The sequence below is a fragment of the Ornithorhynchus anatinus genome, chromosome 2 (genome assembly GCF_004115215.2).
Source record: "Ornithorhynchus anatinus isolate Pmale09 chromosome 2, mOrnAna1.pri.v4, whole genome shotgun sequence".
Classification (NCBI taxonomy): domain Eukaryota; kingdom Metazoa; phylum Chordata; class Mammalia; order Monotremata; family Ornithorhynchidae; genus Ornithorhynchus; species Ornithorhynchus anatinus.
Genome location: NC_041729.1, coordinates 21,280,055 through 21,304,615, shown reverse-complemented (window position 1 = coordinate 21,304,615; position 24,561 = coordinate 21,280,055). Strand labels below are relative to the sequence as shown.

At 57.1% G+C, this 24,561-nt stretch overlaps 3 protein-coding genes across 4 annotated transcripts; 2 read left to right on the top strand and 1 right to left on the bottom strand.

Annotated features, from left to right (window-relative positions):
- Window positions 1–934: 934 nt before the first annotated feature.
- Window positions 935–9,543, top strand: LOC103169502 (stress response protein NST1-like). The gene is made up of 11 exons (XM_029058551.2): window positions 935–1,316; window positions 1,961–2,072; window positions 2,559–2,668; window positions 2,869–2,950; window positions 4,390–4,432; window positions 4,864–5,011; window positions 7,132–7,446; window positions 7,685–7,723; window positions 8,236–8,418; window positions 8,874–9,002; window positions 9,337–9,543. Exons 2-11 carry the CDS (start codon window positions 2,009–2,011, stop codon window positions 9,541–9,543), a joined length of 1,320 nt encoding a protein of 439 aa, XP_028914384.2. The 5' UTR covers window positions 935–1,316; window positions 1,961–2,008.
- A 241-nt stretch (window positions 9,544–9,784) lies between these two features.
- LOC120638101 lies at window positions 9,785–14,895 on the top strand. Of its 2 annotated transcripts, none has more exons than XM_039910559.1 (5): window positions 9,785–9,915; window positions 11,219–11,293; window positions 12,457–12,629; window positions 12,778–12,856; window positions 13,543–14,895. In XM_039910559.1, the coding sequence occupies exons 1-5, from the start codon at window positions 9,805–9,807 to the stop codon at window positions 13,831–13,833; spliced, it is 729 nt and encodes a 242-aa protein (XP_039766493.1). In that variant the 5' UTR covers window positions 9,785–9,804; the 3' UTR covers window positions 13,834–14,895. The 2 variants fall into 2 exon arrangements, with proteins under 2 accessions (XP_039766493.1, XP_039766491.1); XM_039910557.1 differs by having other exon boundaries at window positions 11,219–11,302.
- Window positions 14,896–14,975: 80 nt separating this feature from the next.
- Window positions 14,976–22,755, bottom strand: LOC114809211 (zinc finger protein 2-like). Its single transcript, XM_029058556.2, has 4 exons — window positions 22,600–22,755; window positions 22,125–22,245; window positions 21,089–21,202; window positions 14,976–16,021 (listed from the first exon to the last, which is right to left on the bottom strand). Exons 1-4 carry the CDS (start codon window positions 22,624–22,626, stop codon window positions 15,459–15,461), a joined length of 825 nt encoding a protein of 274 aa, XP_028914389.1. The 5' UTR covers window positions 22,627–22,755; the 3' UTR covers window positions 14,976–15,458.
- Between the last annotated feature and the right edge of the window lie 1,806 nt (window positions 22,756–24,561).

Sequence of the window (24,561 nt, the reverse complement as noted above, 5' to 3'; positions counted from 1 at the left end):
AAGTCCCCCGGGGGAAGGGTGGGGAATCCTTGCCATATCGGCTTCCCCCACAATAAAGACTCGGGGCTGATCTCCCTGCAGCCACTTTGCACAGTTCATGTTCCTTCAGGGAGCCTCTCTCCCTGCCTCCCCCTTATCTCTCCCCCCTTTCCTCCTTCTCTCTCCCCACATTTTCTCCTTCACTCTCCTTCCCTCCCCCTATGTCTGCCGTTCCTCCTTCTGCCCTTTTTCCTCCCTCCCCCTTCCCCATTTTCCCACTGTATATTCTCCCCCCACTCCACCCCCGGGGGTGGGAGAGGTAGCCGTTAGTGGATTCTGCTGGCGGCAGCCTCTTGCAGAGGGGCTCAGGTCTGCACCGGGTGGTTCCCGACACGTTTTGGCAAGGCCGCTGCAGCCCGCCCCAATTTGCCGGTCAGGACCAGGACCAGGATCAGGCCCGCAGCCCGGCCTCACCTGACGCCCGGATCTGGGAAATGCGGGCCACTGCGGCCCGGGCTGCTCTCAAGTTCCGATGTGGCTACACCACGTGTAGCAGGCTCCCTGAAAACTAGAGGCTCCCTGCAAAGAGGAAGCTCGCTGCACAGTGGAGGCTCCCTGCAAAGAGGACGCTTGCTGCACAGTGGCGGCTCCTTGCAAAGAGGAAGCTCGCTGCACAGTGGAGGCTCCCTGAAAAGTGGAGGCTCTCTGCCAAGAGGGAGCCCGCTGCACAGTAAAAGTCCCTGCAAAGAGGAGGCTCGCTGCACAGTGCAGACTCCGTGAAAAGTGGAGGCTTCCTGCAAAGAGGAAGCTTGCTGCACAGTGAAGCCTCCTTGCAAAGAAGAAGTTCGCTGCACTGTGGAGGCTCCCTCAAAAGTGGAGGCTCTCTGCCAAGGGGGAGCTCGCAGCACAGTGACGAACCCTGCAAAGAGGAGGCTCGCTGCACATGGGAGGCTCCCTGCAAAGAGGTGGTTGGCGGCGGAGGAAGCTCGCTGCAAAGTGGAGGTTCCCTGCAAGGAGCCTCGCGGAACGTCGGGGGTTTGCAGACGCGGGTAAAAGTTGCATGGGGATCGCGGGTGCAGATGAGTGCAGGCCAGGTCGGAAGGAAGGAGAAGGCCGACAGGAGCCCGCCGAGGATGCGGGACTCCGGAACCTGCACTCGCCCGCCCCTCGCTCCTCTACTAGAGGCCTCCCGGGGATCTGGGTCTCTACTAGCGGGTTCCCGGGGACCTGGGTCCCCGGGGATCTGGGTTCGGCTTCCGGGCGCGGAGGGCTCCGGGCTCCATTCCGGAGCAGGCATCGCAGGCAGCAGTAGACCCTCAGGGTGTGCGGGCTGATTGGTAAGTCCAGCGGGACTCCCCCCCCCCCCCCCCCCCCCCCGCCACTTCCAAGGGAGGAGCAGAAAGGGTCCGAAGGTAAATGTAACCCGCCGGCATCGGGGGGGCTGAAACGGCCGAAGGGCTCCCGCACCTAGCGCCCCAACTAAATCTCTAGAAGGAACCTGCTCAAGAGCAGTGTCGACCGCCCAAGAAGCTCCTACTGATTCCCTTGTACCCCTCTGCGCTTAGAACAATGCTTGGCACATAGTAAGCGCTTAACAAATGCCGTCATTATTATTCCTGACCCCACGGAGCCTTCACCGCCCACGGGCCCCACGGATCTCCCATTGCCTCCACGCAGCCTTCCCACCCTCCCCACGGATCTCCCACTCCTCTCGGACCTTCCACTGTCTCCACTGATCTCCCACTGCCCCCAAGGAGCCCTCCCTGCCCACGGACCATCCCTCAGACCTCCCATTGACCGCCCACTGACCCCCATGGACCGCCCAGTGACCCCACGGACCTCCTACAGCCCCCTCGGATCTCCCACTAACCTCACGGACCTCCCAGTAGCTCCTCGGGGCTCGTACTGGCCCTGTAGCATCCCCACGAAGTCCAGCCCCTCTGAATGAGAGGTGGCCCAGGAACACGTATCACTTCTGTAGGAACTGGCAGGGCGGGAGAACCGGGGTCCCCAAAGGGGATCCTCCAGAATGCCAAATGCAGAGAGCAACATCGCCTCAGAGGAGCAGAAGAAAGAGGAAGACTCAGCTGCAGGTAAGGGACCCGCTGGTTCTCTCTGCTCCCTGGAGGTGCCCGGCTGCCAGCCCCTGGGGACGTTACCCTCCAAGTGTTCGCCAGGGAGCGATCAGCTCTCGAGGCTTCTCCCATTTAGTCCCCCCAACCCGTGGCCTTTCTGCAAACACCACCAACATCCATCTTCCCCTCCGGGCCCAGCTCCTGGAGGTGGGCGTTGGGCAGGGCCGGTGTCCCCAGGGGAGGTGGGAGTGGGGGGCACCCCCCCGGGCTCCAGCTTCCTCCAGGGGCAGACCAGTTCAACTGCGGAACTGGCTGGACCAGCCAAGTCCGGGTCCCCGGATGATGCGCCGGGCCCGGAGAGGCAGTGGAGGATTCGGGGCTGTGGCACCAGACCCGATCCCAAGCCCTGGGGTCCCAGGGGCTGGTTCCTGGAGAGGCCAGCCAGGGCCCTGGGCATGCCACCCTCGAGGAACCCAGCGCTGAGCCTCCCTCCCCCAATCACAGGTCAGGAGACAGAGCAGCCTCCTCTCCTCTCCGGGAATCCAGGGTCCCAGCTCAGGGATCACGGTCACCACCTTCTGGACTCGATCAACACACGCCTGGGCCAGCTGCAGGTACCGCTCCTCTGTGAGGAAGGGGCCGGGCTCAGGGGGACAGTGGCAGGCGTGACCCCAGCTGTCCCTTCGACACTAAGCCGCTGCCCCGCACCCCCCAGTCATCCTTGTCCACTGCTGCACAGACCCTGCCCCCAATGAGGGTCAGGGGCTCTCTCCCCCCAATCCTATCAGCCCATTCATCTGGCTCTCCTCTTCAGGTTCTAGGTTTGAGAGACAGTGGCAACCAGATGGCTGGAGAGAACTCAGCACAGAGTCCGGCCAGCCATGCCCCCCAGCCAGGTGAGCCCCCCATCCTATTTCCAGGGAAACTGAGCCCCAGACAGAGCAGCCGCCAGTCCTGCTGGGACCCAGCTGGGAAGGAACCATTTCCCAGTCCAATGACTGGCCAGGCAGTGGGGCCCTGAGGCAGTGCCAGCCAGATGTTCCAGCTGAGAAGTGGTATCCGTGTCTGGGATCTGGCTGTTCGGGTCTGACCTCCCTCGGCCTCTGCGTTTCTCCGTATGGTGGTCGGGCAGGATCCCGCTGGGGCTTTAGAGGCGAAGGCTGCCTGCTTGCCTCTGACCACCGCCTCTGCTGAACTCCCAGGGGGACCCGGCCCGTTTGGCCGACGGGTGGAGTGTGTCTGGAAGCCGAGTCCTTTGCTGGGCTCTGAGGCCGAGAGCCCAGGGCAGCAGAGCAATTCCCACTCCATCGGCCCTGAGGATTTTGCTGCCCGTTTGCCGGAGGGGATGATGAAGCCACTGGGCAAGGAGGAGGCGACTCCGAGGCCCAGGATGGTGGAGCCAGAGGTCCCCCCCGGCGCTGACGGGGACCAAGGTGGGGCAGGAGCGGCGTGGGGGCCTGGGCAGGCCCTGGGATGGGAGGTTGGGGTTACTGGAAGACTGGATCTCCAGGCTGAGCCAGGGTTACCTTGTCGACATCTTCCACCCGCTGGACCCAGCATCCGCTGGGAGCCTGGGCCACTTCAGCCTGCTCGGGGGAAGCCCCCAAGCGGAGTGTCCGGCCCCTCACCAGCCTCCTGAGGAAGGCGCCGCTGAGCCTCCGGTCCCCCCAGCTTCACCCCGCGGCCTCCTTGAGCCTTCCTGGGTGGACAAGACAGGGCCCTTGCCTGGGGCCCAGGAGCCTGCTGACCAAGAAGAGGCCCAGGCCCATAGGCCACCCACCCTACCAGGTACTGAGAAACCAATAGCACCCACCAGGGCTGGGGCTTGGCCTGCCGTTGCCATCGTGCCACCCCCACGGAGCCCCCGCCAGGCACAGCCTCGGCTGTGGCAGAGAGAGGGGAGATCTGTCAGGGAACCTGACGATGCAGGGGGGGAGGGCCCACAGGAGAGCAGGTTCTGGAAGAGCCCAGGTTTCAGTTTCTCCTATTTCCCTTTCTTTCTTAGGTTGGCCCAGTTCAGTCTTGTTTGTGGCCCTTGCCTGGTGTTTGTCTGTCTGTGGTCCTGGCCCAGTGCCTCTCCGCCTTTCTGACTGGGGTTCTGGCCTGTGGTGACTTTCTATCTGTGGTTCCTGCCCAGAGTCTGTCTGTGGCCCAGTCCCTGTGTCTGTGACCCTGGCCTGTTGCATTTCTTCTGTGGGACCAACCCACTCTCTGTTTTGGCAAGATATTTTAGGTCCTTGCTCCTACTGAGGAGACATGGCCAGAGCCCATCCTACCCCCTGAGGGACTCTGTCCTCCGCCCTCAGGTGAAAGGGGTGTCTCCTTTCCTTTGCAGCTTTCAGGCACAACTCCAGGACGATCTGGGGAAACACATCCAGGTAAGTCAGAATGGCTGGGGTATTGCAATCCCGGGGTCCTGCCCTGGGGATTGCAGGGGTGGGTGAGGGGGATTCAGTCAATCAGCCAATCAGTGACATTTATTAAGCACTTGCTGTGTGCAGAGCACTGTATTAAGCACTGGGAAAAGTACTCCATGATAGCATTGGTAGGTACAGTCCCTGCCCTCAAGAAGCTTACAGTCTAGGGGAGACTGCCTACCACCAGGGACCCAAGGTGGGGGCAGGGGGGTACTGGGATTGGAGAAATTGTGAGGTTAGGACCAGAGGTGGGGCCTGGGGGTTGACCCAGAGAGCATGGTAGGGGTTTCCTCCTCAATCAACAGCCCAGACCAAGGGTGTCCCCTGTCATATATTGAGGCTCCTGCACCCCGGGTTCTGTAGATGACCCAAGAACCTCTCTGTCTCTCCAGATTCTTCAGCAGCAGCAGCAGCAACCAGAGGACCAGGGGGGAGCTGGACACCGTGGAGGCCCAGGCTGAGCCCAGCTGGAAGAGTCCTGCCAGAACCTGGAGGTCTGGATGGCACATTGCCAATGAAGAGCCCTTCTGGTGGCCAGAGGTGAGGGGACAGGGAGGGGGAAGCAAGGAGACCAGATTGAAGGCAAGAGGAGGACTAGCTCCTAGTCAGAGAGGCCACTACTCTGCAGACCCTGAGGAAAGGCAAGTCAGTTTGGGGCCTTGCCTCCATTCCACAGGCCTCTTTCTGCTTCCCTCAACTGTGCTAGAGGAGTCAAGGACCCAACCTAAGACCTTGAGATCGGGAGCGGGCAGAGGTACAGCCGTAAGGCAAGATGGACAAGAGACTTCAGGTGTGACAGCTCTGTCCTCTCCCCAGACCCGGCTACTTCTCCACTGGGGGCTTTCTGGCCGCAGTGGGCAGGCGGAGCAACCTTTGGGCCTGGCGGAGTTGGGGCCGTCGGGGCCTGCCGGGCCAAGAAGGGTGGGACGTGGCTGCCGTAGTGGTTGGCAGGGGACTAACCCCACTGGTCCGGTCCCCCCCCCCCAGAACTCTGCTGCCTCTCCTCCCTTCCATTGGGGCTGAGGTGGGGGACTCCTGGCCTCTCTGCCCCCTTCCCTTCAAACCTCCAGTCTCTGCCAAGGGAATGTCCCAGAGGAGTGGGAAGGGCAGGGCCAGGGGCTGAAGAGCCAAGCAAAACATGGTGTGGGGAGGGGGGCGTGTGCTGAATAGATCAGCAATTTCAAGCACTGGGGAAAATAGAGTTGGCAAGCACAATGCCTGCCCTCAAGGAGCTCACGGTCTAGTTAGTTGGGGGAGACAGACATTAAAAGAAATTACAAATAGCAGAAATAGTAGAGTACAAGGATACGTACATAACATTAGCAGTTAGAGCACGAGCCTGGGAGTCAGAAGGTCATGGGTTCCAATCCTGGCTCCATCACTTGTCTGCTATGTAACTTAACTTCTCTGGGCCTCCGTTTACTCATCTCTAAAATGAGAATAGAATACTGGTTCTCCCTCCCCGTGAGTCCCATATGGGACGGGGCTTGGATGTGATTGTATTGTATCTAACCCAGTGCTTAGCTCCTAGTAAGTGCCTAACAAAAATCACTCTTATTGTTATGGTTATTACTACTACTGATAATAATAATAACAGTAATGATACGATCATTGAGGGCAAGAATCATATTCTCTAAGTCTTGTATTCTCCCAAGCACTTAGCGTAGTGCTGTGCACCCCGGCAAAGGCATATTGCAGTTGTAGTAGTTGTGTGCTTGCCTTGGGCAAGTCACTTAACTTCTCTACGCTTGAGTTACCTCATTTGTAAAATGGGGATTAAGACTGTGAGCCCCAAGTGAGACAGGGACTGTGTCCAACCCGATTTCCTTATATCCACCCCAGCGCTTAGTACAGTGCGTGGCACATAGTAAGTGCTTAACAAATACCTCAATTACTAGTAGTAGCAGCAGTTCTTACTGAATGCCCACTTGGCACGGTGTACTGTGCTTGACACTTGAGAAATTTAGAACAGTAAAGTGATGCATTCCCTGCCCACAAGGAGCTTCCACGGGGGTGGGGGAGACCAGAGGACTGGCCTGAACCCAGGTCAGTCAGGAGCCAGCTGATGCAACTGCCCATTCTGTCCCATCCCCCGGGGTCCTGACCCACCCTTGCGGCCTTGTCCCCTCACAGGGAGCGCTCTACACCGGCCCTCCCGGGGCTGGCCTGGAATTGCGGGGACCCCAGCAGGCCCCCAGCTGGGAGGAGGAGGAGGGGCTGGGGATGTGAAGGCACCAAAGGACCCTGCTGCCTGGGGCCTTCAGGTCTGAGGTGAGGCTCTGGGCCACCTCAAGGAGGGAAGGGCTTAACAGCCCCCATGCCCAGAGGAGAGGAGCTGGTGAGAGTGAGGGTCGGTTGGGGGACGGGGGAGGAGGTGGGGAGGCGGGTCATGTTGGCCGCAGCCTGGAGCTGGTCCTGGAAGCCTGAGAGTTTAGACTGTGGAACTTGCTCTGCTGCCCGCTGACCACTTGCCTCAGCCCAGATCTGTCCTTGCTGACCAGGCGGGAGCAGCCTCGCCCCCCAGACCCTCAGCAGGGGCTTGGCCTCCCCCAATCCCCAGGGCTTGGTCCATTAGGAGCTGCTGGTGCAAGAGGTGAGTGGGAACCCTAACTCCTTTACTCCTCCACTCCCCACCTTCCCTTCCCCTCTGACGCTGCCAGTGGACTCCTCCAGAAGGGGCAGCTGAGGGCCCGGGTACTGATGGGACGGACCCACTCCAGCTGCAGGTGTCCTGGGAGCCTCAGAGCAGGCCGGTCCTGGCGCTGAGAGCCGCGGAGCCAGAGCAGGAACCAGGGGGAAGGTTCGAGGACCCGGAGAGGTGCCGGACGGACAGGGAGCCGGAGCAGCTTCAGGGCAGGGAGGAGGCGGCAGCGGGAACAGCTGCGGCAGCGTGGACCCTGGCGGCAGCTCCAGAGAAGCGGAGAGAGGAGCACAGCCAGCAGCTGCAGGTGGTGCAAGAGGTGCTGGAGGAAAAGGTATTGGCGCTGGGTTGGATACCTGCTAAACCAGGGCTCTGAGAAGGCCTGCCACTTCCTGCTGCAGGGATGGGAGGAGGGGGAAGAGACTGATGGGTGGGCAACTGGGGTGGGGGTGAGGGGTCTTTGGGCAGGGTCCTGGGAAGGGGGGCCTAGTGGAGGGCTCTGGGGCGGTGGGGGTGGGGGAGGCGGTATGTGGATGGAGAAACTGGCCTCCAGCCCGAACTCTGTGTCCCAGGATGCAACACTGGCCCAGCTGAGGCAGGAGCTTGGAGAGGTTGGTCAGGGGCCTTGCTTTCCGAATGATGTGGGGCGGAGCTGGGATGGGAATGACACTGGCCCATTATCCTGGGTTCTTGGGGTGGTGGGTCTGGGGCAGGGACTGGAGATTGTCCCTACTGCTGCGCCGCACCTTCCTTCAACCCACCTGCCCCCGGAAAGATGGCGGCCGGCCCCGGGAATCCCATTGGGTGGGGCCAGGCTCAGGGTCCCTGGGAGCCAGTACTGGCCACTCCGAGCAATGGCTGCCAATGCTGAGAGAAGGAATAGGGGATTGGGGCAGTGGAGAGAGAACATCTCCTTTTGCCTCTTCCTTCTTGGGAGGTTCCCTGAGGGTTGAGGAGAGCTGCGTCCTTCAGGCTTCCCGGGCCTCCTTCCTCTCGACCGCTCCCCTTACTGCAGGCTGCGGGGAACGAGTCCGCTCCCTCCCTCCCCTGGCATGACCCCAGCACTCCCCGGCCCGGCTGGCCACCGACCGGCGTGGCGCGGCCCGGTGCGTGTCCCCCACAGGCCCGGCGCTCCCTGCTGGAGGAGCAGAGCCGGTGGGAGGGCGAGAAGGAGGTGGCATTGCAGCAGCAGCGGGAGATGCTGGAGGAGCAGAGCCGGCAGGCCCAGGCGGAGGCCGGGATGGCCCTGGAGACGGAGCGGCAGGCCAGCCAGGTTCTGCAGGGCCGCGTGGCGGAGCTGCAGGCGGTGAGAGCTGGGGGCAGGGTGGAACGTGGGCAGCCCAGGGGAGAATCTTCCCCACCCACCTGAGCCACTGACTTCCCTGTGGCCTGGCCCATTACTGCCACCCCGGCCAGCCAGGGTCCTCTGGGATCCGCACGCCCATCCCCGAGCTCGTATGCCCAGCCTGTAGGGTTGTGTCCCACGGCCTTATCTAGGGCTGACCCCGTGGGTCGCATTGGGCCAAGGCCCGAGGATCCGTTCTTGCTCTCGTGAGGTCATCGTGGGGGCCAGGGCCTGACAGATACTAGGCCGGCCATGCCTCAGCAGTAGGGTTGGAGGCTAGCATGGGAAACCCTGGCAAGATGACAAGACTTGGACCCCAGACCCATCTCTCTGGCCTTTCCTGTCCTCCCTTTGGCTCTGGAGGAGGTTCTGGAATTGACCGGTCCCCACGGCCCCAACACCCATCTTCTCTGCAGCAAGTGGAACAGTTGGAGCGCCACGTCCAGCAGCTGCAGGTCGAGAAGGAGAAGGAGACCCAGCTGCGGCTCCGCCTGCAGGAGCAGCTGCTGGAGGATTCCAGAGTGCTGCGGGAGGAGGCCAACCTGGTAAGGGCCGGCCGGGGACCCCAGAACCCAGCAGTTCCAGGACCCAGACTGGAGGGCCCCACCCCTGCCTCACTTTTTTCCCAGAGCCCCAGACCCGGTGAGTCTGCAGCCCCCATGGCCCATCTGTAGGCAGTGTGGGAGGCCGAAAGGGAGGCTCATCCTCCCCATTTGGACAGGCCCGCCGAGCCCTCCCACTCTCCGGGGACCTGCAGCTGGGAATAGGACCAGGTGTCCTGATTCCCCCTTCCAGTGGGATGGGGCAGCCCAGTGAGGGGGGTTCGGGGGTGGCCCCTGACTCCCGTGCGGGGCCCTCGGGGCTCTGGTCTTGGCGCAGGAGAGAGCCCGAGACCAGGAGCAGTGGGGGGCCGAACTCCAGCAGCTGCAGGCTGAACTGAGGGAGGCATCGGGCCGTGAGGAGGCTGTGTTGGCGCAGCTGGAGCGGGCAGATAGGGCGGTGGTCCTGGCCTGTCAGCAGCTGCAGAGCCTGCTCCCAGAGCCCCTGGCCAGCCCCCCTGCCCTGGCCGCCGCAGCCCGTGGGTGAGTACCGCCCCTTGCCCCCACCCTGTCCCTCCAGTGCAGGGAACTTCTGTTCCTGCCAGAGTTCCCCCACACACACTTGGGCCTCTCCACAGGCTGGGGAAGAAAGGCAGGCTGGGGAATGTAGGCCCAAGGCCCTCAGCGAGACGGGCCAGAACCCCGCTGCCCATGGGGCTGCGCGTGGGATGGGGGAGGGGGAAGCATGTCCGCTCTGAAGTGTGGACTGGTTTCTGCCAGCAGGCCCAGCCCTCTGCCCCTGAGCCCCATGCTGCAGCTCCTGTGGGGCCTGGGCACGGCCATCCAGCGTCACCTCCGCGGCTTAGAGCAGGAGGCCGAGGCCCAGAGATACACCATCATGCAACTTCAGAGAGAGAAGGTTTCTGGGGCGGCCGCGGGGGCTGGGGAGCCAGGACTGGGGTGGCGGGGCAGACCGGGGCGACGGGGCCCGGCTCAGCCCCACGGTCCAAGCGCACCCCCCTTTGGAATCACTTGACCGTGGACAAGCCAGGAAAGAGCAGTGGTGTAAAGAGACGCTCAAAGTGTGTGACAGAAGTGAGGAGTTGGTAGTCATGTCAGATCATGCTTAGAACAGTGCTTGGCACATTGTAAGCGCTTAACAAATACGATAATTATTACAGCTTACAGTCAAGAGGAGGAGGCAGACATTAAGGAAAATTACAATCTATGCATAAGTGCTGTGAGCAGATAAAAGGTAGTAATCCCAGTGCAAGGGCATCGCAGAAGGACATGAAAGGGGGAAATGAGGGCTTAGTCGGAGAAGGCTTCTTGGAGATGTGATTTTAATAAAGGTTTGAATTCAAAGGTGGGAAGAGTGGTGGTCTATTGGATACAAAGCAGGGAGAGTTACAAGCTAGAGGCCGGGTGTGGGTAAGAGGTCAGCAGAGAGATAGGTGAGATTGAGGTTCGGGGCGGGGGGGGGGGGGCGGGAGGGTGGTGTTAAAGGAGCAGAGTGAATGTGGGTTGTACGAAATAAGAGAGGTAAGATAGAAGGGGCAAGGTGATTGAGCACTTCAGAGCTGATGGTAAGGAGTTTCAGTTTGATTTGGAGGAGGGTGGCCAACCACTGAAGCTTCTTGAGGAGGGGGGAGATATGAACTGGACTTTAAAAAAAAAATCAGGGCAGTAGAGTGAAGTATGGACTTAAGTGGGGATAGAGAGAGAGAGAGATGGTAGGGACGTCAGCAAGGAAGCTGATGCAGTGGTCAAGGTGGGATAGGGGAAAGTGAAGCCTAGCATAATAAATGAGCTGTGGGAGGCTGGAGTCCTGGCTGGAGGGTTCGGGGAGGGGAAGCACAAAAGGCCCTTGGACGAGGCAGGAGAGGGAACCTCCTGACACTGCCACAGCATCTGTACCTAGCTTTGCCCTGGCCTGTGATCCAGGGAGGGCGGGATCAGAATCTCTCCGCCTGGCCAAAGGAGAGGGTTGGGGTGGTCACCGCAGCCCCCGGAGGCAGGGCCGTGGTGGAGAGCATAGGGAATGTCAGACTCGCAGCTGCAGAACCCTGACCCTCCCCAGTGCCCTACTCCCCTCTTGCCCCCCCCCCACCCCATCCATCCATCCGTGCTTCTGTCATCCCAGCCAAATGTGTCCAAGCTTTCTCCTGGGCAGACACTCCCCCAACCCCCTGCTTCCCCAGCATTACTTTGCCCCCCCGCAGGAGTGGATACTGCGAAGACAGAAGGATCAGCTTCAGTTGGAGCCCCCAGAGACGCCGGAAGTCCAGCAAGCCCGGGTGAGTCAGGTGAGCTCGCCTTCTGCCCCGGCGCCCGCGCCAGTCAGTCATTATTTATTGAGCGCTTACTTTGTGCAGAGGTACTGTGTACTTACTATGTACTAAGCACTTCGGAGAGTACAATTACTATGTACTAAGTGCTTGGGAGTGTACAATACAACCATATAACCAACACTTTCCCTCCCCACAACGAACTTCAGTCTAGACTCCCGACTCCCCCTCCCGCAGGCATCATCCCAGGGGGCTGACCGGAGGCCTCACCCCAGGGCAGCTGTGCCCATCTCTACAACCCAAGGATGCTGCCTGCAGGATGCTCCCCTTTCATCCTCCCTGTGCTCACCATCCACTCCTTTGGAGTCAGAGGTCATGGGTTCAAATGCTGCTCTGCCACTTGTCAGCTGTGTGACTGTGGGCAAGTCACTTAACTTCTCTGTGCCTCAGTTACCTCATCTGTAAAATAGGGATTAAGACTGTGAGCTCCACGTGGGACAACCTGATTACCCTGTGTCTACCCCAGCGCTTAGAACAGTGCTCTGCACATAGTAAGCGTTTAACAAATACCAATTCCTTCCCCCTCTTTCACTATCTCTGGTGGAATGTGGGGCCACTTTAAACTGTGAGCAGGGATTGGTTTGGAGCCCTCAGATTGGAAGCTCCTTGAGGACGGAGACTGGATCGACTGTTGTGCTCTTCCAAGCGTTTAGTACAGGGTTCTACACGCAATAGGTGCTCAGTAGATGCCACTGGTCAACCTTCCATTGTTTGAGAGAACGTTAAAATTTCCGAAGCCTAGGGGCAGCAGTGAGGAAAGTTTGGAGGGGGAGGGTCTCAGAAATCCTTAACTCCCCACCCCCCACCTCTGAGTGAGCTGAGGGTGGCCCTGGAGACCCAGGATGAGGGGTCTGTGCAGTAGTGCTGTCTAAGACTGCTCCCATCCCAGCACCCCAAGTCTCCTGCTGCCCATAGAGAGCCAAGCCGACCCCAGGTCACCCACCAGCTCCAGGGCAGCGGCGCCACCCATAGAGTGGTTCCCAGCCAAAGCCCTGGGTCTGCCTGCCTTTCCAAGGTGCCCGATCTGTCCCTCCCTTCACCCCACTGCCTCTCTGCCCTGAGCAAGAGCCAGGATCCCAACTGATCAGCCTTCTCCCCTCCCCCTCTGCCAGGAGCACACCAGCCTGAGACACGGCCAACCCCCTGGACTAGGACATCAGCCACCGGGTTCTCCCCAGCCGGAGCTGCTGTGGGCTTTGCAGAGGAACCTGGGCCACTGGAGGGAGGAGATGGCCGGACAGATGACCCGGCCCCTCCAGGAGGACCTGGCTGTAGAACTGGAGAGGTGAGGCTGGTTGGCACAGTGAGAGGTTGGTCTCCTGAGGCAGACCCTTCTCATGGGAGGGTGGCCATGGGGCTTTGTGCTCCCCCGAAGGGGGGCTGCACAGAGCACCCCCCGCTGGTTGGGGTCCTGACTCTCCTCTCCTCCCCAGGCGCCTCCCCAGGGACCAGTTCGGACATGCCCATCTAAATCTGGAGCAGCTGGAGTTGAACCCAGGACTGTGGGCCATGGTAAGATTGCCGGAAACATCCCGGAGGGGTGTGGGGAGTGCCTAGAGAGGCACCACCCTTGAGAGAGAGGTTGGGAGAGAAGTGTGTGCACCCATCTTCTGAGCACCTCAAGCACCCCAGTTGGGACAGCAGCAGTCTAGGGAGTGAGGGATGCTTAGGTGGGCTCTAAAACCTCTGGGAGTGGAGATGGTGAGTCTGTCCACTCTTTTTCCTCCCTACCCACCTTGTGGCTCCTGCCCCCACCTAGGCCCTACAGAGTCAGCCCCCCGCTAGTTCTAACCTAGCTGTGGGCAGAGTGCTCTTGGCCAGGCCAAAAGCTTGCCAGACCCCTTGGGCCAGGCTGGGCCGGTCATCCAGGGAGGAGGTGAGAAGGCCAGGAGCCAGGGCAGGGAGCTGCTGGTCCCTGCTCCCCCAACTGCAGGCCAACAAGCCATGCTATTCCGTGCCCAAGTTCCCCATCCCAGCCCTGGGTACAGGCTGTGTCCTCTAGTCTGCACGTGGTCGCCCAAGGCCCCAGGAGGGGGCAGGCAGGAGCCTAAAGAGAAGTCAGGTGTTCTCAGTCAGTGCCGTGGGTGGGGTTCCCGCTCTCTACGTCTCCCTCCCTGTCTGCTCCCACGTCCCTAATGGTGCCTGGGTGGGTCCCCGTGCTCACTCCTCCTTGCCTCACTCTGCCATTTCTTCCTCAGAGGCGCTTCGGCCCCGACTTGCCTCTCACGCCCTACTTCCTGATGAGCAGCCCCTGGCACCACAACTGGCCCCTGAGGGCAGAGCCATGGGCTTTCTTCTCGGGGGCAGCGGCCCAGGCCATAAGCCTGCAGCCAGAGGCTAGAGCCAATGACCAGCCCCTGGCCCCGGGCCCGCCCCCTCAAGGCCGTGGCGGCTGCCTGTCCCACGTACCCCGGAGGCCCTGGCTCAGCCCCTCCTCCAGGGAGCGGGTCCAGCGAGCCTCTGCTGCCGTCAGGGGCTTTCACCTGTAAATGACACCATACGGCCAGTGTGCCCACCCCCCCATTCCCCCATCCCCCTTTTCCCTCCTCTCCCTCCACACACCCCAGGCCAGCCTGCTCCCGCTGCCAGGAAAGGCCAAAGAAGGTTATTAGGCATCTCCGCTTTACCTGCCCAAGCAGGTGGGGTGGGCATGGTGAGCTACCCCCTGGCTCGCAGGCAGAGCCTTGAGCCAAGTACAGCCCATGTCCTTCCCCTTAAAGAGGTCCAGACTGAAACAGGGCCAATGTCACCATCATCCACCCACTCACCTACTCCCTGCTTCCCATCCATTGTAACCTCAGTTCACCATGTGTCAGAGGGGCCACTGCTTGCCAAGTTAAGAGGAGTCCAGCCCTCAAAAAAATGCCATATCCACCATGACTGGAGCAGCCCAGCTGCCCTTAACATGGTGACGGAGGCCACTGCCTGTCTGCCATTTCACTGTGGCATTTGTTCCAGGCCCACGGGGCTACCTGTTCAATGAAAGTAGATGTTTACCTTTGAAAGATGGCTTGGGTTGTTTTTCATGAGGGAGCAGAGAGCCAGATCAGTCCCAGTTAAGGAAGCCATCTCGGACCAGAGGGAAAGGAAGAGGAGGGAAATCTCAGTCCCTCTGAATGGTAAAAACACCCAGCTGCCATTTGAGACAAGCACAGAGTTCCTGTACAACCAACTTGGGAAGCCAAGCCTCAGCCCAGCCCCCTCTCCTCATCCCAGATGAACAACAGGCCATTCTCTGGATCTGTGAGGTAAATCCCCCAGGGCCCTGCAGATATCCTGCCTGGGCCACCATGGATGGACATAGTCTGTCAGCTGGTAGCCGTGGGCACTAAACCAATCTCACTCCACTTGGGCACATCTTGAAACACCAAACTTTCCCAGTTGACTTGAGGTAGTGTTCCCTCAGGAAGCAGTATGGCCCAGTACAGAAACCACAAGCCTGAGGTGTAGGGGACCTGGGTTCTAATCCCAGCTCCGCCACTTGGCTCTACCAACTGTTCATACCATATTCACCCAAGTGTACTCAATAAAGTTGATTGATTGCCATTTGACATTGTGCGATTCACTTCTCTGCTTCAGTTTTCTCTTATGTAAAAGATTAAATTCTGTTCTCCCTACCCCAGCAGTTGGCACATAGTAAGAGCTTAATTACCACAATTATTATTATTCCCTTCTCCTCCGCACCCTCCCTGGCCCTCAAGGAACAGTAATCGCTATTGTGCATAGAGTTCAAGGTTCTTGCAGTCCTTACTAAGTCATATTTCACATTAGGATTGTGTCAGCAGCTAAAAATGACAACTCAAGCAGCCCACACTGCTAGCAGCAGCCATTTCAGTCCCAGGTGATGGACAGGACTTCTGCTGTCCGTATGGCCTCAATGTGCAGGTTAGGGGCCTGGCTGGGCTCCTCTCCTGGGACACTCAGGGCAGGTAGTCAGGGAACAGGAAATGAGACCGAAGAAGACTGCCTTCCAAAGGGGAACTCCTACGCTCAGTCTGTTTCAGCCTTTTACTTGCCCCATGATTTCTCTGTTAACTGTGTTTTGACCAGGGTTTTGGGCTCCCACCCGTTCTGTAGCCCTAGCCTCCACAGAGAGCTGGCCGGGCAGAGTTACTTACGGGTCCGGAGCATTTATAGGAAGGGAGAGGAACTGGGAAGACCATATCAGCAGGGCATTCCTTATGCTAGCCAGGTGGAGTCTCGCTGTCCTCAGCTCCTGGACTATGCTGCCAATATTCTCCTTCAGGCTCTGAGCCTGCCGTTGGAGCGCTGGAAGTTCCGGGCCCTCTGCTCTCTGGAGTGCGGGCTCAGGGGTCAAGTCTGTTCCAAGCCCTCCGCAGGACCCTGAGCCGCCTGGGCCATAAGTCAAGGGTTCTTTCTGCTCAGCTTCTAGGGCTGAAGCCTGGGAAGCTCCAGACAAAGACAGCTTGTCCCCAGTGTCCTTGTTCCTGGGCCCTGTCCCATCCGGAACAGTCCTGTCCAAGGGGAGGCTCTCTTCTCCTTCTGCCTCCTTACTGGTGCTTCCTCGCTCTTCTTGGCACTGCAGCTCTGCCTCCTGGGCCCATGGGCAGCTGGAAGAAGTGTGGTGCAGCTGGAGGAAGCCTGGTAGAAGTGGGTTGTCAGACGAGGGCTCCAATGAAGTTGAGGAGAATGTGGGCAAGGAGGTGGCCTCAGAGCCTGTGGAGGTCAAGAAAAGAGAATTATAAGCCTAAAACCATGTTAAATGAGGAAGCAGGGCCTGGTGGGAAGGCATGGGCCTAAGAGTCTGAGGGTCCGTCACCTGCCTACTGGGTTACCTTGGGCAAGTCACTTCTCTGTGCCTCCATTTCCTCTTCTGTAAAATGGGGATTAAATGCCTGTTTGTCCTCCTGCTTAGACTGGGAACCCCATGTGAGACGGGGACTGTCTGACCTGATATTCCAGCACTTTGCTCAGTGCTTGGAATACATTAGATGTTCAACAAATATTACATTGATTATATTAGGGGATAGGTCCAACCCAGCCCAATCAGGGGCTTTCAGAATAACAGGAGGGTCCAGATGCTCACCCCAAAATAAAAATACTCATACAGCTACAGAAGTTACAAGAATGGTGATGATGATGATGGTATTTGTTAAGGGCTTACTATGTGACAAGCACTGTTCTAAATGCTGGGGTAGATACAACCTAATCAGGTTGGACACAGGCCCTGCCCCACATAAGGTTCACAATCTTAATCCCCATTTTAAAGATAACTGAGGGAAAGAGAAGTTAAATGATTTATCCAAGGTCACATAGAAAAGTGGAGGCACCAAGATTAGAACACAGGTCCTTCTGACTCAGGCCTGGGCTCTATCCTTAGGCCATGCTCCTTCTGAGTGTACTGAGATGAGGGAGATGTGCTTGATTCAAGACCCTGCCCTCTAAGGATTTCCATTTGCATTCAGCTGTCAGAACCCACCTGAGCTCCCCAAGTCAGGAGCTCCCAAGCTTCCAGAAAAACTATACTACATTGACAAACCTGGAACAACTGACTGGACTTCATCTTCACCAGACCCAAAACCCCAGACTTCTCCATCACCGTGGATGGCACGACCATCCTGCCCGTCTCTCAGGCCCGCGATCTCGGTGTCATCCTTGACTCGTCCCTCTCGTTCACCCCACACATCCTATCCGTTACCGAGACCTGCCGGTTTCACCTTTACGATATCGCCAAGATCCGCCCTTTCCTCTCCACCCAGACGGCTACCTTACTGCTACGGGCTCTCGTTATATCCCGGCTAGACTACCGTGTCAGCCTTCTCTCTGACCTCCCTTCCTCCTCTCTCGCCCCGCTCCAGTCTATTCTTCACTCCGCTGCCCGGCTCATCTTCCTGCAGAAACGATCTGGGCATGTCACTCCCCTTCTTAAACAACTCCAGTGGTTGCCTGTCGACCTCCGCTCCAAACAAAAACTCCTCACTCTAGGCTTCGAGGCTCTACATCACCTTGCCCCTTCCTACCTCTCCTCCCTTCTCTCTTTCTACCGCCCACCCCGCACGCTCCGCTCCTCCGCCGCCCACCTCCTCACCGTCCCTCGGTCTCGCCTATCCCGCCGTCAACCCCCGGGCCACGTCCTCCTGCGGTCCCGGAACGCCCTCCCTCCTCACCTCCGCCAAACTGATTCTCTTCCCCTCTTCGAAACCCTACTTAAAAATCACCTCCTCCAAAAGGCCTTCCCAGACTGAGCTCCTCTTCTCCCTCTACCACCCCCCCCTTCACCTCTCCGCAGCTAAACCCTCTTTTCCCCTTTTCCCTCTGCTCCTCCCCCTCTCCCTTCCCATCCCCTCAGCACTGTACTCGTCCGCTCAACTGTATATATTTCCATTACCCTATTTATTTTGTTAATGAATTGTACATCGCCTTGATTCTATTTAGTTGCCATTGTTTTTACGAGATGTTCTTCCCCTCGACTCTATTTATCGCCATTGTTCTTGTCTGTCCGTCTCCCCCTATTAGACCATAAGCCCGTCAAACGACAGGGACTGTCTCTATCTGTTGCCGACTTGTTCATTCCAAGCGCTTAGTACAGTGTTCTGCACATAGTAAGCGCTCAATAAATACTATTGAATGAATGAATGAATGAATCCTTGTGTTCCCAATTACCCTGAGCTTCCTCCATTCTACTTGTCAGGGCTGGCAAAGGAAAGTCCATCTCAGAAGCTTTTCCCTCGCTGGCCCCCAGCTGGCCCCAGCAATGGGCAATATGGGCAGGAGTGGGGAGAGGGAGGATGACCCGGCCTAATCAACAGCAGAGACCCCCCCCCGGCTTATATAGTCCAAGGCCTTCCCTTCCTGCCACCTGGGAAGACCTGTGATTAGACACCTAAACATGCCAGAGCTAGGACTTGCTGCTGCATTCACTCCCACACACCTCTCCTTCCCCCCTAATAACTCCATCTGATCCTTTCCCATTGCTGCCCCATACTCTCCAACTCCTGGTTCAAACCCCCCTGCCTCCCAATCTGTTCACTCTCATCCAACCCCTTCCTAATCCCCAACCCAACAGCCCCAGCCAAGTGCAGCCTGGGAAGCCCCGCTCCGTGGTGGGCAAATTCTCCTTTTGTCTTCAGCCTGTTCCTGACCCAAGCACTAGTCCTCCTCGCCATCACTAGCCCCAGGCAACACTACATTCCTCGCCACTCCCCAAGACTCACCATCCCACCCTCCCCATCCCTTTTCTTTCTCTCCCTCCAATTGCCTAAAGTCATCAAGCCCCATTTGGTCTCCATATCCAAACTACCTTCTCGTGAAGCACAAATTGATGCCCTTAACACCACCCTCTCCACTGAAATCAACTCCCTCACTCCCCTATCCCTCTGCCGGTCTCATACCACTAAAGCATAGCCCTGGATAACCTCCACAACATGCTTCCTCCACTTCCTGTGAACTGCTGGTGGAAAACCAGGCAACAGTCTGACCTCATCAATCACAGGTTCATTCTCACCTGCTTTGATTCTGCCCTCTCCCCTGACATGATTTCTCCATCCTTACCGACTCCCATCCCCATTGCCAGTGCCAGCTTTTTCAGACATTAAACTCCCTTCTCCAATCTTCCCCACTCCTCATCTCTTGCCCCTAATGACTTGGCTATGTACTTTATTGAGAAAACTGAAACCATCAGGTATGACCTCCCTAAGATCTCCCCTTCTCCTCTCCAGTCCCTCCTTCCTCCTGCCCCTTCTTCAACTCTCCCATTTTCCGAGCAGCAACTCAAGAGATCACCCACCTCCCCTCAAAATCTACCTCCTCCAATGCCATTCCCTTCCACCTTTTCAAAATAATTGTCCCCTCCCTGACCACCATCTTCAACTGTTCACTTTCCAATGGCTTCTTCCCCACTGCTTTCAAACATGCTCATGAATACCCTACCCTTTCCTAAAAACCCACCCTTGACCCCACTGCTCCCTCAGTTACTGCCCCATCTCCCTCCTACCATTCTTCACCAAACTCCTTGAGTGAGCTGTCTACACCCACTGTCTCCACTTCCCCTCCTCCAATTCTCTCCTTGACCCCTTCCAATCTGGCTTCCACCCCCTTCACGCCAGTGAAACTGCCCTCTCTAAGGTCACCAGTGATCTCCATTCTAATCCTCCTTGACCTCTCAGCTGCCTTCAACACTGTGGACTACCTCCTGGAAACTCTATCTAACCTTGACTTCACTGACACTGTCCTCTCCTGGTTCTCCTATCTCAAGGCCACTCATTCTCATTCGCAGGCTCCTCCTCTGCCTCCCACCCTCAGACTGAGAGAGTCCCTCAGGGCTTGGTTCTGGGTGCCCTTCTATGCTCCATCTACCCCCACTCCCTTGGGGAACTCATCCTCTCCCACAGCTTCAACTTGACTCCCAAATCTACCTCTCCAGCTTAGAGTCTATCCTGCCTTCAGGACATCTCTACTTGGATATTCCACTGACACTTCAAACTCAATATTTCTAAAACTGAACTCATCTTCCCTCCCAAACCCTCTTCTCCACTGGCTTTCCTATCACTAAAGAGGCCTTCCCCAACTAAGCCTTTATTTCCCCTACTTCCTCTCCCTTCTGCATTGCCCTTGCATTCAGATTTGCACCCTCTATTCACTTCTCCCTCAGTCCCACAGCACTCTGCACACAGTAAGTGCTCAATAAATATGACTGAATGAATATACCTGTACATTACTTATTTATATTAATGTCTGTCTCCCCCTCTACACTGTAAGCAAACAACACGTCTACCAACTCTTCTACACTGTACTTTCCCAAACACTTAGTACAGTGTTCTGTGCATGCTAAGCCCTCAATAATATGAGTGACTGATTGATCATTGTTGATGCTACCAACTTCCTATTTGTCTCACAAGCCTACAACTTTGGTATTATCTTTGACTCATCTCTCCCTTTCAATCCACATATTCAGTCAGTCACCAAACCCTGACAGTTCTATCTTCACATTTCCAGAATCTGACACTTCCTCTCTATCTAAACTGCCAAAACAGTGGTCCAAGCACTTGTCATATCTGGTCTCAACTACTGCATCAGCTTCCTCACTGACCTCCCTGCCTCCAGCCTTGCCCCTCTCCAGTCCATACTCCATACTTCATTGGCTGCTCGGACCACTCTGCGGACATCTCCCCACTCCTCGAAAACTTCCAGTGATTACCCATCCATCTCCACATCAAAAAAAAACATATGACCATTGACTTTAAGGAATTCAATCAGCTCTCTTCCCTCTCCTTACCCTCGCTCCTCTCACTACAACCCAGCCGATACACTTCACTCCTATAATACCAACCTACTCAATGTGCCTCACTCTCATCTCTCTCACCATCGACACTTGTTCACACCCTCCCTCCTGCCTTGAACTCCCTCCTCTTTCATATCCAACATCTACCCATCTTTAAAGCCCTATTAAAATCACATCTCCTCCAGGAAGCCTTCCCTGACTAATCTCTCATCTCCCCACCTTACGCCTGCCTCCAATTAGGTCGCCTACACACTTGAGCCCTTACCCACTAAGCATTTAGTTACTCACACTACTCCCACCCTTACAACATACATATATTTATACTCGGTTGCTTTCCTCCCACATGAAATTTATTTTAGTATCTGTCTCCCCTGCTAGATTGTAAACTCCTTGAGGGCATGGATTTGGACTAACTACTGTATTCTCCCAAGCACTTAGCTCAGTGCTTTCCACCAAGTCAACACTCAGTAAATACTATTGATTGAGTGATTGGAGTCACTGACCTGGAGAGAAGTATTTCCACTTTGCTCCTGCCCTTGAGCTCAGGGCAGCCCGGGCCCACGGCTCTTCCCCTCGCTCAATCTGGAACACGAGGTCTGGCTTGGTCTCAGCCCAACCTGAGCCAGGAAGAGAGACAGTGTCCAGGAGTCTGTGACCCAGAGTTACCCTGCCCCATCCCCATGCCTCCCTGATCCCCACCCACCACTATCCACCTCTGCAGGGACCCCACAACCCCTCTGTCTTGGTTTGGGTTCATTTTCTAATCCCAGCTCTGCCACTTGTCTGCTGTGTGACCTTGAGCAAGTCACTTCACTTCTCTTTCCCTCAGTTAACTCACCTGTAAAATGGAGATTGAAACTGTGAGCCCACATGGGACAGGGCCTGTGTCCAACCTGATTTGCTTGTATCCACCCCAGCACTTAGTACAGTGCCTGGCATAAAGTAAGCGCTTAACGAATACCACAGTTATAGTTATTATTTAAGCCCGGAGGGTCTTCGGGAGACAGGAAGGACGGTGGAGGCTGTGGATGTGAGAAGTCAAAAATTGACCTCCGTAGGGTGTAAGAGCTGCTGAGAGCAGCTTGGGCCCAGAGATGCAGGTCTCGCTGATTCCAAGTGGGTCACAAGGAGACAGGGAGACCGGTGGATGCCAAGAGCTGCCCCCTGTGAGGGGAGGTGACAGCAGCTCCGGCACAGAGGCACCATCACGCAAGTCTGAGAGGGGAGGGAGTCAGGGATGGGGCTGCGGCAAGGCCAATTTACAAGCAATAAAGGCTTTACAGCTGAGGGCAGTGCTAATGAAGGAGGCTCGGTCTAGGTCTTGAGAATTCTGGGTGTGGGGCAGGGGCAATTAGCCCAATATAGACCCATTAGTCCAGGGCAGGGAGGGGGATAAGTAACAAAAGTTCCTCCCTTAACTCTCAGGACACCAGCCCTGGACGGGGCTCCTTGTCCCTGCCCTGCGACCATTCCGGACAGCCCATCGTTCCCGCAGCTCCTGCTACTTGTGACCCCGGGGTGGGGAGACCCCTTACTCACCTAGAGAGCGCAGGGCCCTGTAGTTGTCCCTCATCACATCCTTGTAAAGCCGCTGCTGCCTGGCCGACAGTACCCTCCACTCCTCCTCACAGAAATAGACGGCCACCTCCTCGAAAGCCACCTGCAACTGCAAACAGCCCCCTGAAGGCCCGGCACGAGTTAGGCCCAAGGCCTCCTCGGGTGGATCTGTAACTGCTCCCACCCCTCTGACATCCTCACTCCCCCCGTGACTCCCCTTCCACACCCCCCCAAAAACCCCACCCCGGCCCAGCTGGTCGCCCACAGACCCAGAGGGCCGTTGGTCTTGGGCATTCCCGTGGGGAGTTGCTTTTTTCAGGCGGCCTGGGCCTCCACCTTCTTGGACTGGAGCGCTCTCAACCATTCACTCCGTCGTATTTATTGAGCGCTTACTGTTTGCAGAGCAGCATTGTACTGGGCGCTTGGGATAAAGTAATAGAGGGGGCGGGGTCCGTACCCGGGCTGGCGACTGTCTTCCGGCCATGTCCGGCGGCTGCCCGCGGCCGGTCCGCAGTTTCCCTCCCCCCGCAGGACAGGCCGGAGTCCGGGAGGCTTCGGGCCGAGCGGGGCGGCCTCGCACCTCGGTCCGGTCCCGGCCGGTCCGGCCTGTCCGGCGCCAGGGCCCTGCCCGCTTCCCCGGAGAGAAGGAGCCGAGGGGCGGAGCCAAGGGGGGAGGGAGGGAAGCAGCCGCGGGAAACGGACCCCGGCTCCCGGCCCCCAGCTTCCGGACTCCGGCTTCTGGTCCCCGGCCCCCGATGGGCAGCGATTCATCTGCAAATCCCCGCTAGGGAGAAAGCATCACGCCCCCAGCCCGCTAAACAATCACACTTTCCCCACTTCAAAGCTCACCTCCTCCCGGAGGCCTTCCCAGACCAAGCCCCCCTTTTCCTCTACTCCCCTCCCCATCGCTCCGACTCGCTCCCTTTACTCTACCTCCTCCCCCCCACCGCACTTGTGTATATATGTACATATTTATAATTCTATTCATATTAACGATGTGTATATATCTGTTCTATTTATTCTATTCTAACTCTATTTATATTGATGCTACTGTTGCCGGTTGACTTGTTTTGGTGCCTGTCTTCCCCCTTCTACAATGTGAACCCGTTGTGGGCAGGGATTGTCTCTCTTTGTTGCTGAGTTGTACTTTCCAAGCCCTTAGTACAGTGCTCTGCACACAGTAAGCGCTCAATAAATGCGAATGAATGAGTGAATGAATGAGACTCTGCACCCGAACCCCTCGACCCCCTGGACTCCAGATCCCTGAACCCCCTGGACTCCATGAACTCCAGCCCCTGGACTCCCTGGACCCCACCTCCAGCTTCCCTAATAATACTAATAGGGGAGCCGACCTTCTGCTCAACGGCTCCCCGAGGAACCATTCTATTATCCTTATTATTATCAGCATTATTATCATCATTAGCTGCCAACACTATTATCATTATCATTAGCTCCACACGTGTTAATACTATTAGTATTGTTTTTGTCCGTCTTTTTCCCCCGATTAGACTGTAAGCCCGTCAATGGGCAGGGACTGTCTCTATCTGTTGCCGATTTGTATATTCCAAGCACTTAGTACAGTGCTCTGCACATAGTAAGCGTTCAATAAATACTATTGAATGAATGAATTAATAATAATTATGGTTTGCTAAGTGCTTACTATGTGCCAAGCACTTAGGCTGGGGTAGATACAAGGTACAGGTTGATACGACCTGGGGTTGATACAAGGTAATCAGTTGTCCCACGTGGGGCTCACAGTCTTAATCCCCATTTTACGGTTAGGGAACTGAGGCCCAGAGAAGTTAAGTGACTTGCCCAAGGTCACTCAGCAGACAAGTGGAGAAGCAGCGTGGCTCAGTGGAAAGAGCACGGGCTTTGGAGTCAGAGGACATGGGTTCAAATCCCGGCTCTGCCACTTGTCAGCTGTGTGACTGTGGGCAAGTCACTTAACTGCTCTGTGCCTCAGTTACCTCATCTGTAAAATGGGGATTAAGACCGTGAGCCCCATGTGGGACAACCTGATTCCCCTGTGTCTACCCCAGCGCTTAGAACAGCGCTCTGCACATAGTAAGCGCTTAACAAATACCAACATTATTAAGTGGCAGAACAGGGATTAAAACCTACATCCTCTGATTCCCAAACCCATGCTCTTTCTACTAAGCCACGCTGCTTCTGTCCCTGAACTCCAGCCCCTGTACCCCCTGGACTCCCTGAACTCCAGCCCCTGGTCCCTGAACCCCTGGATCCAACATTCGGAGCACTCCAGGCTCCTGGATGCATCCTGGCCCCGAGTCCTTGGACCTGAGGAGAAGCCCCTCTGGAGGAGTAACTTGGTAGATTTGGGGCTGGGGGAGTTGCAGAACCCCCATCGACAGAGTTGTTCCTCCCAGAAATGGCTCCCACCATAGATGCCATTGCT

Excerpts from the sequence above, each read along its gene's own strand:
- LOC114809211 (XM_029058556.2), bottom strand. The coding sequence starts at position 22,626 with ATGGCCGGAAGACAGTCGCCAGCCCGG. Across the intron at positions 22,246-22,599 it reads GAAGACAGTCGCCAGCCCGG|GTGGCTTTCGAGGAGGTGGC; the intron begins GTACGGACCCCG and ends TTGCAGTTGCAG. Across the intron at positions 16,022-21,088 it reads GTGGAAATACTTCTCTCCAG|GCTCTGAGGCCACCTCCTTG; the intron begins GTCAGTGACTCC and ends TGACCTCCACAG.
- LOC120638101 (XM_039910557.1), top strand. The coding sequence starts at position 9,805 with ATGCTGCAGCTCCTGTGGGGCCTGGGCACGGCCATCCAGCGTCACCTC. Across the intron at positions 9,916-11,218 it reads TGCAACTTCAGAGAGAGAAG|GAGTGGATACTGCGAAGACA; the intron begins GTTTCTGGGGCG and ends GCCCCCCCGCAG. Across the intron at positions 11,303-12,456 it reads AGCAAGCCCGGGTGAGTCAG|GAGCACACCAGCCTGAGACA; the intron begins GTGAGCTCGCCT and ends CCCCTCTGCCAG.
- LOC103169502 (XM_029058551.2), top strand. The coding sequence starts at position 2,009 with ATGCCAAATGCAGAGAGCAACATCGCCTCAGAGGAGCAGAAGAAAGAG. Across the intron at positions 2,073-2,558 it reads AGAGGAAGACTCAGCTGCAG|GTCAGGAGACAGAGCAGCCT; the intron begins GTAAGGGACCCG and ends CCCCAATCACAG. Across the intron at positions 8,419-8,873 it reads GCGTGGCGGAGCTGCAGGCG|CAAGTGGAACAGTTGGAGCG; the intron begins GTGAGAGCTGGG and ends TCTTCTCTGCAG.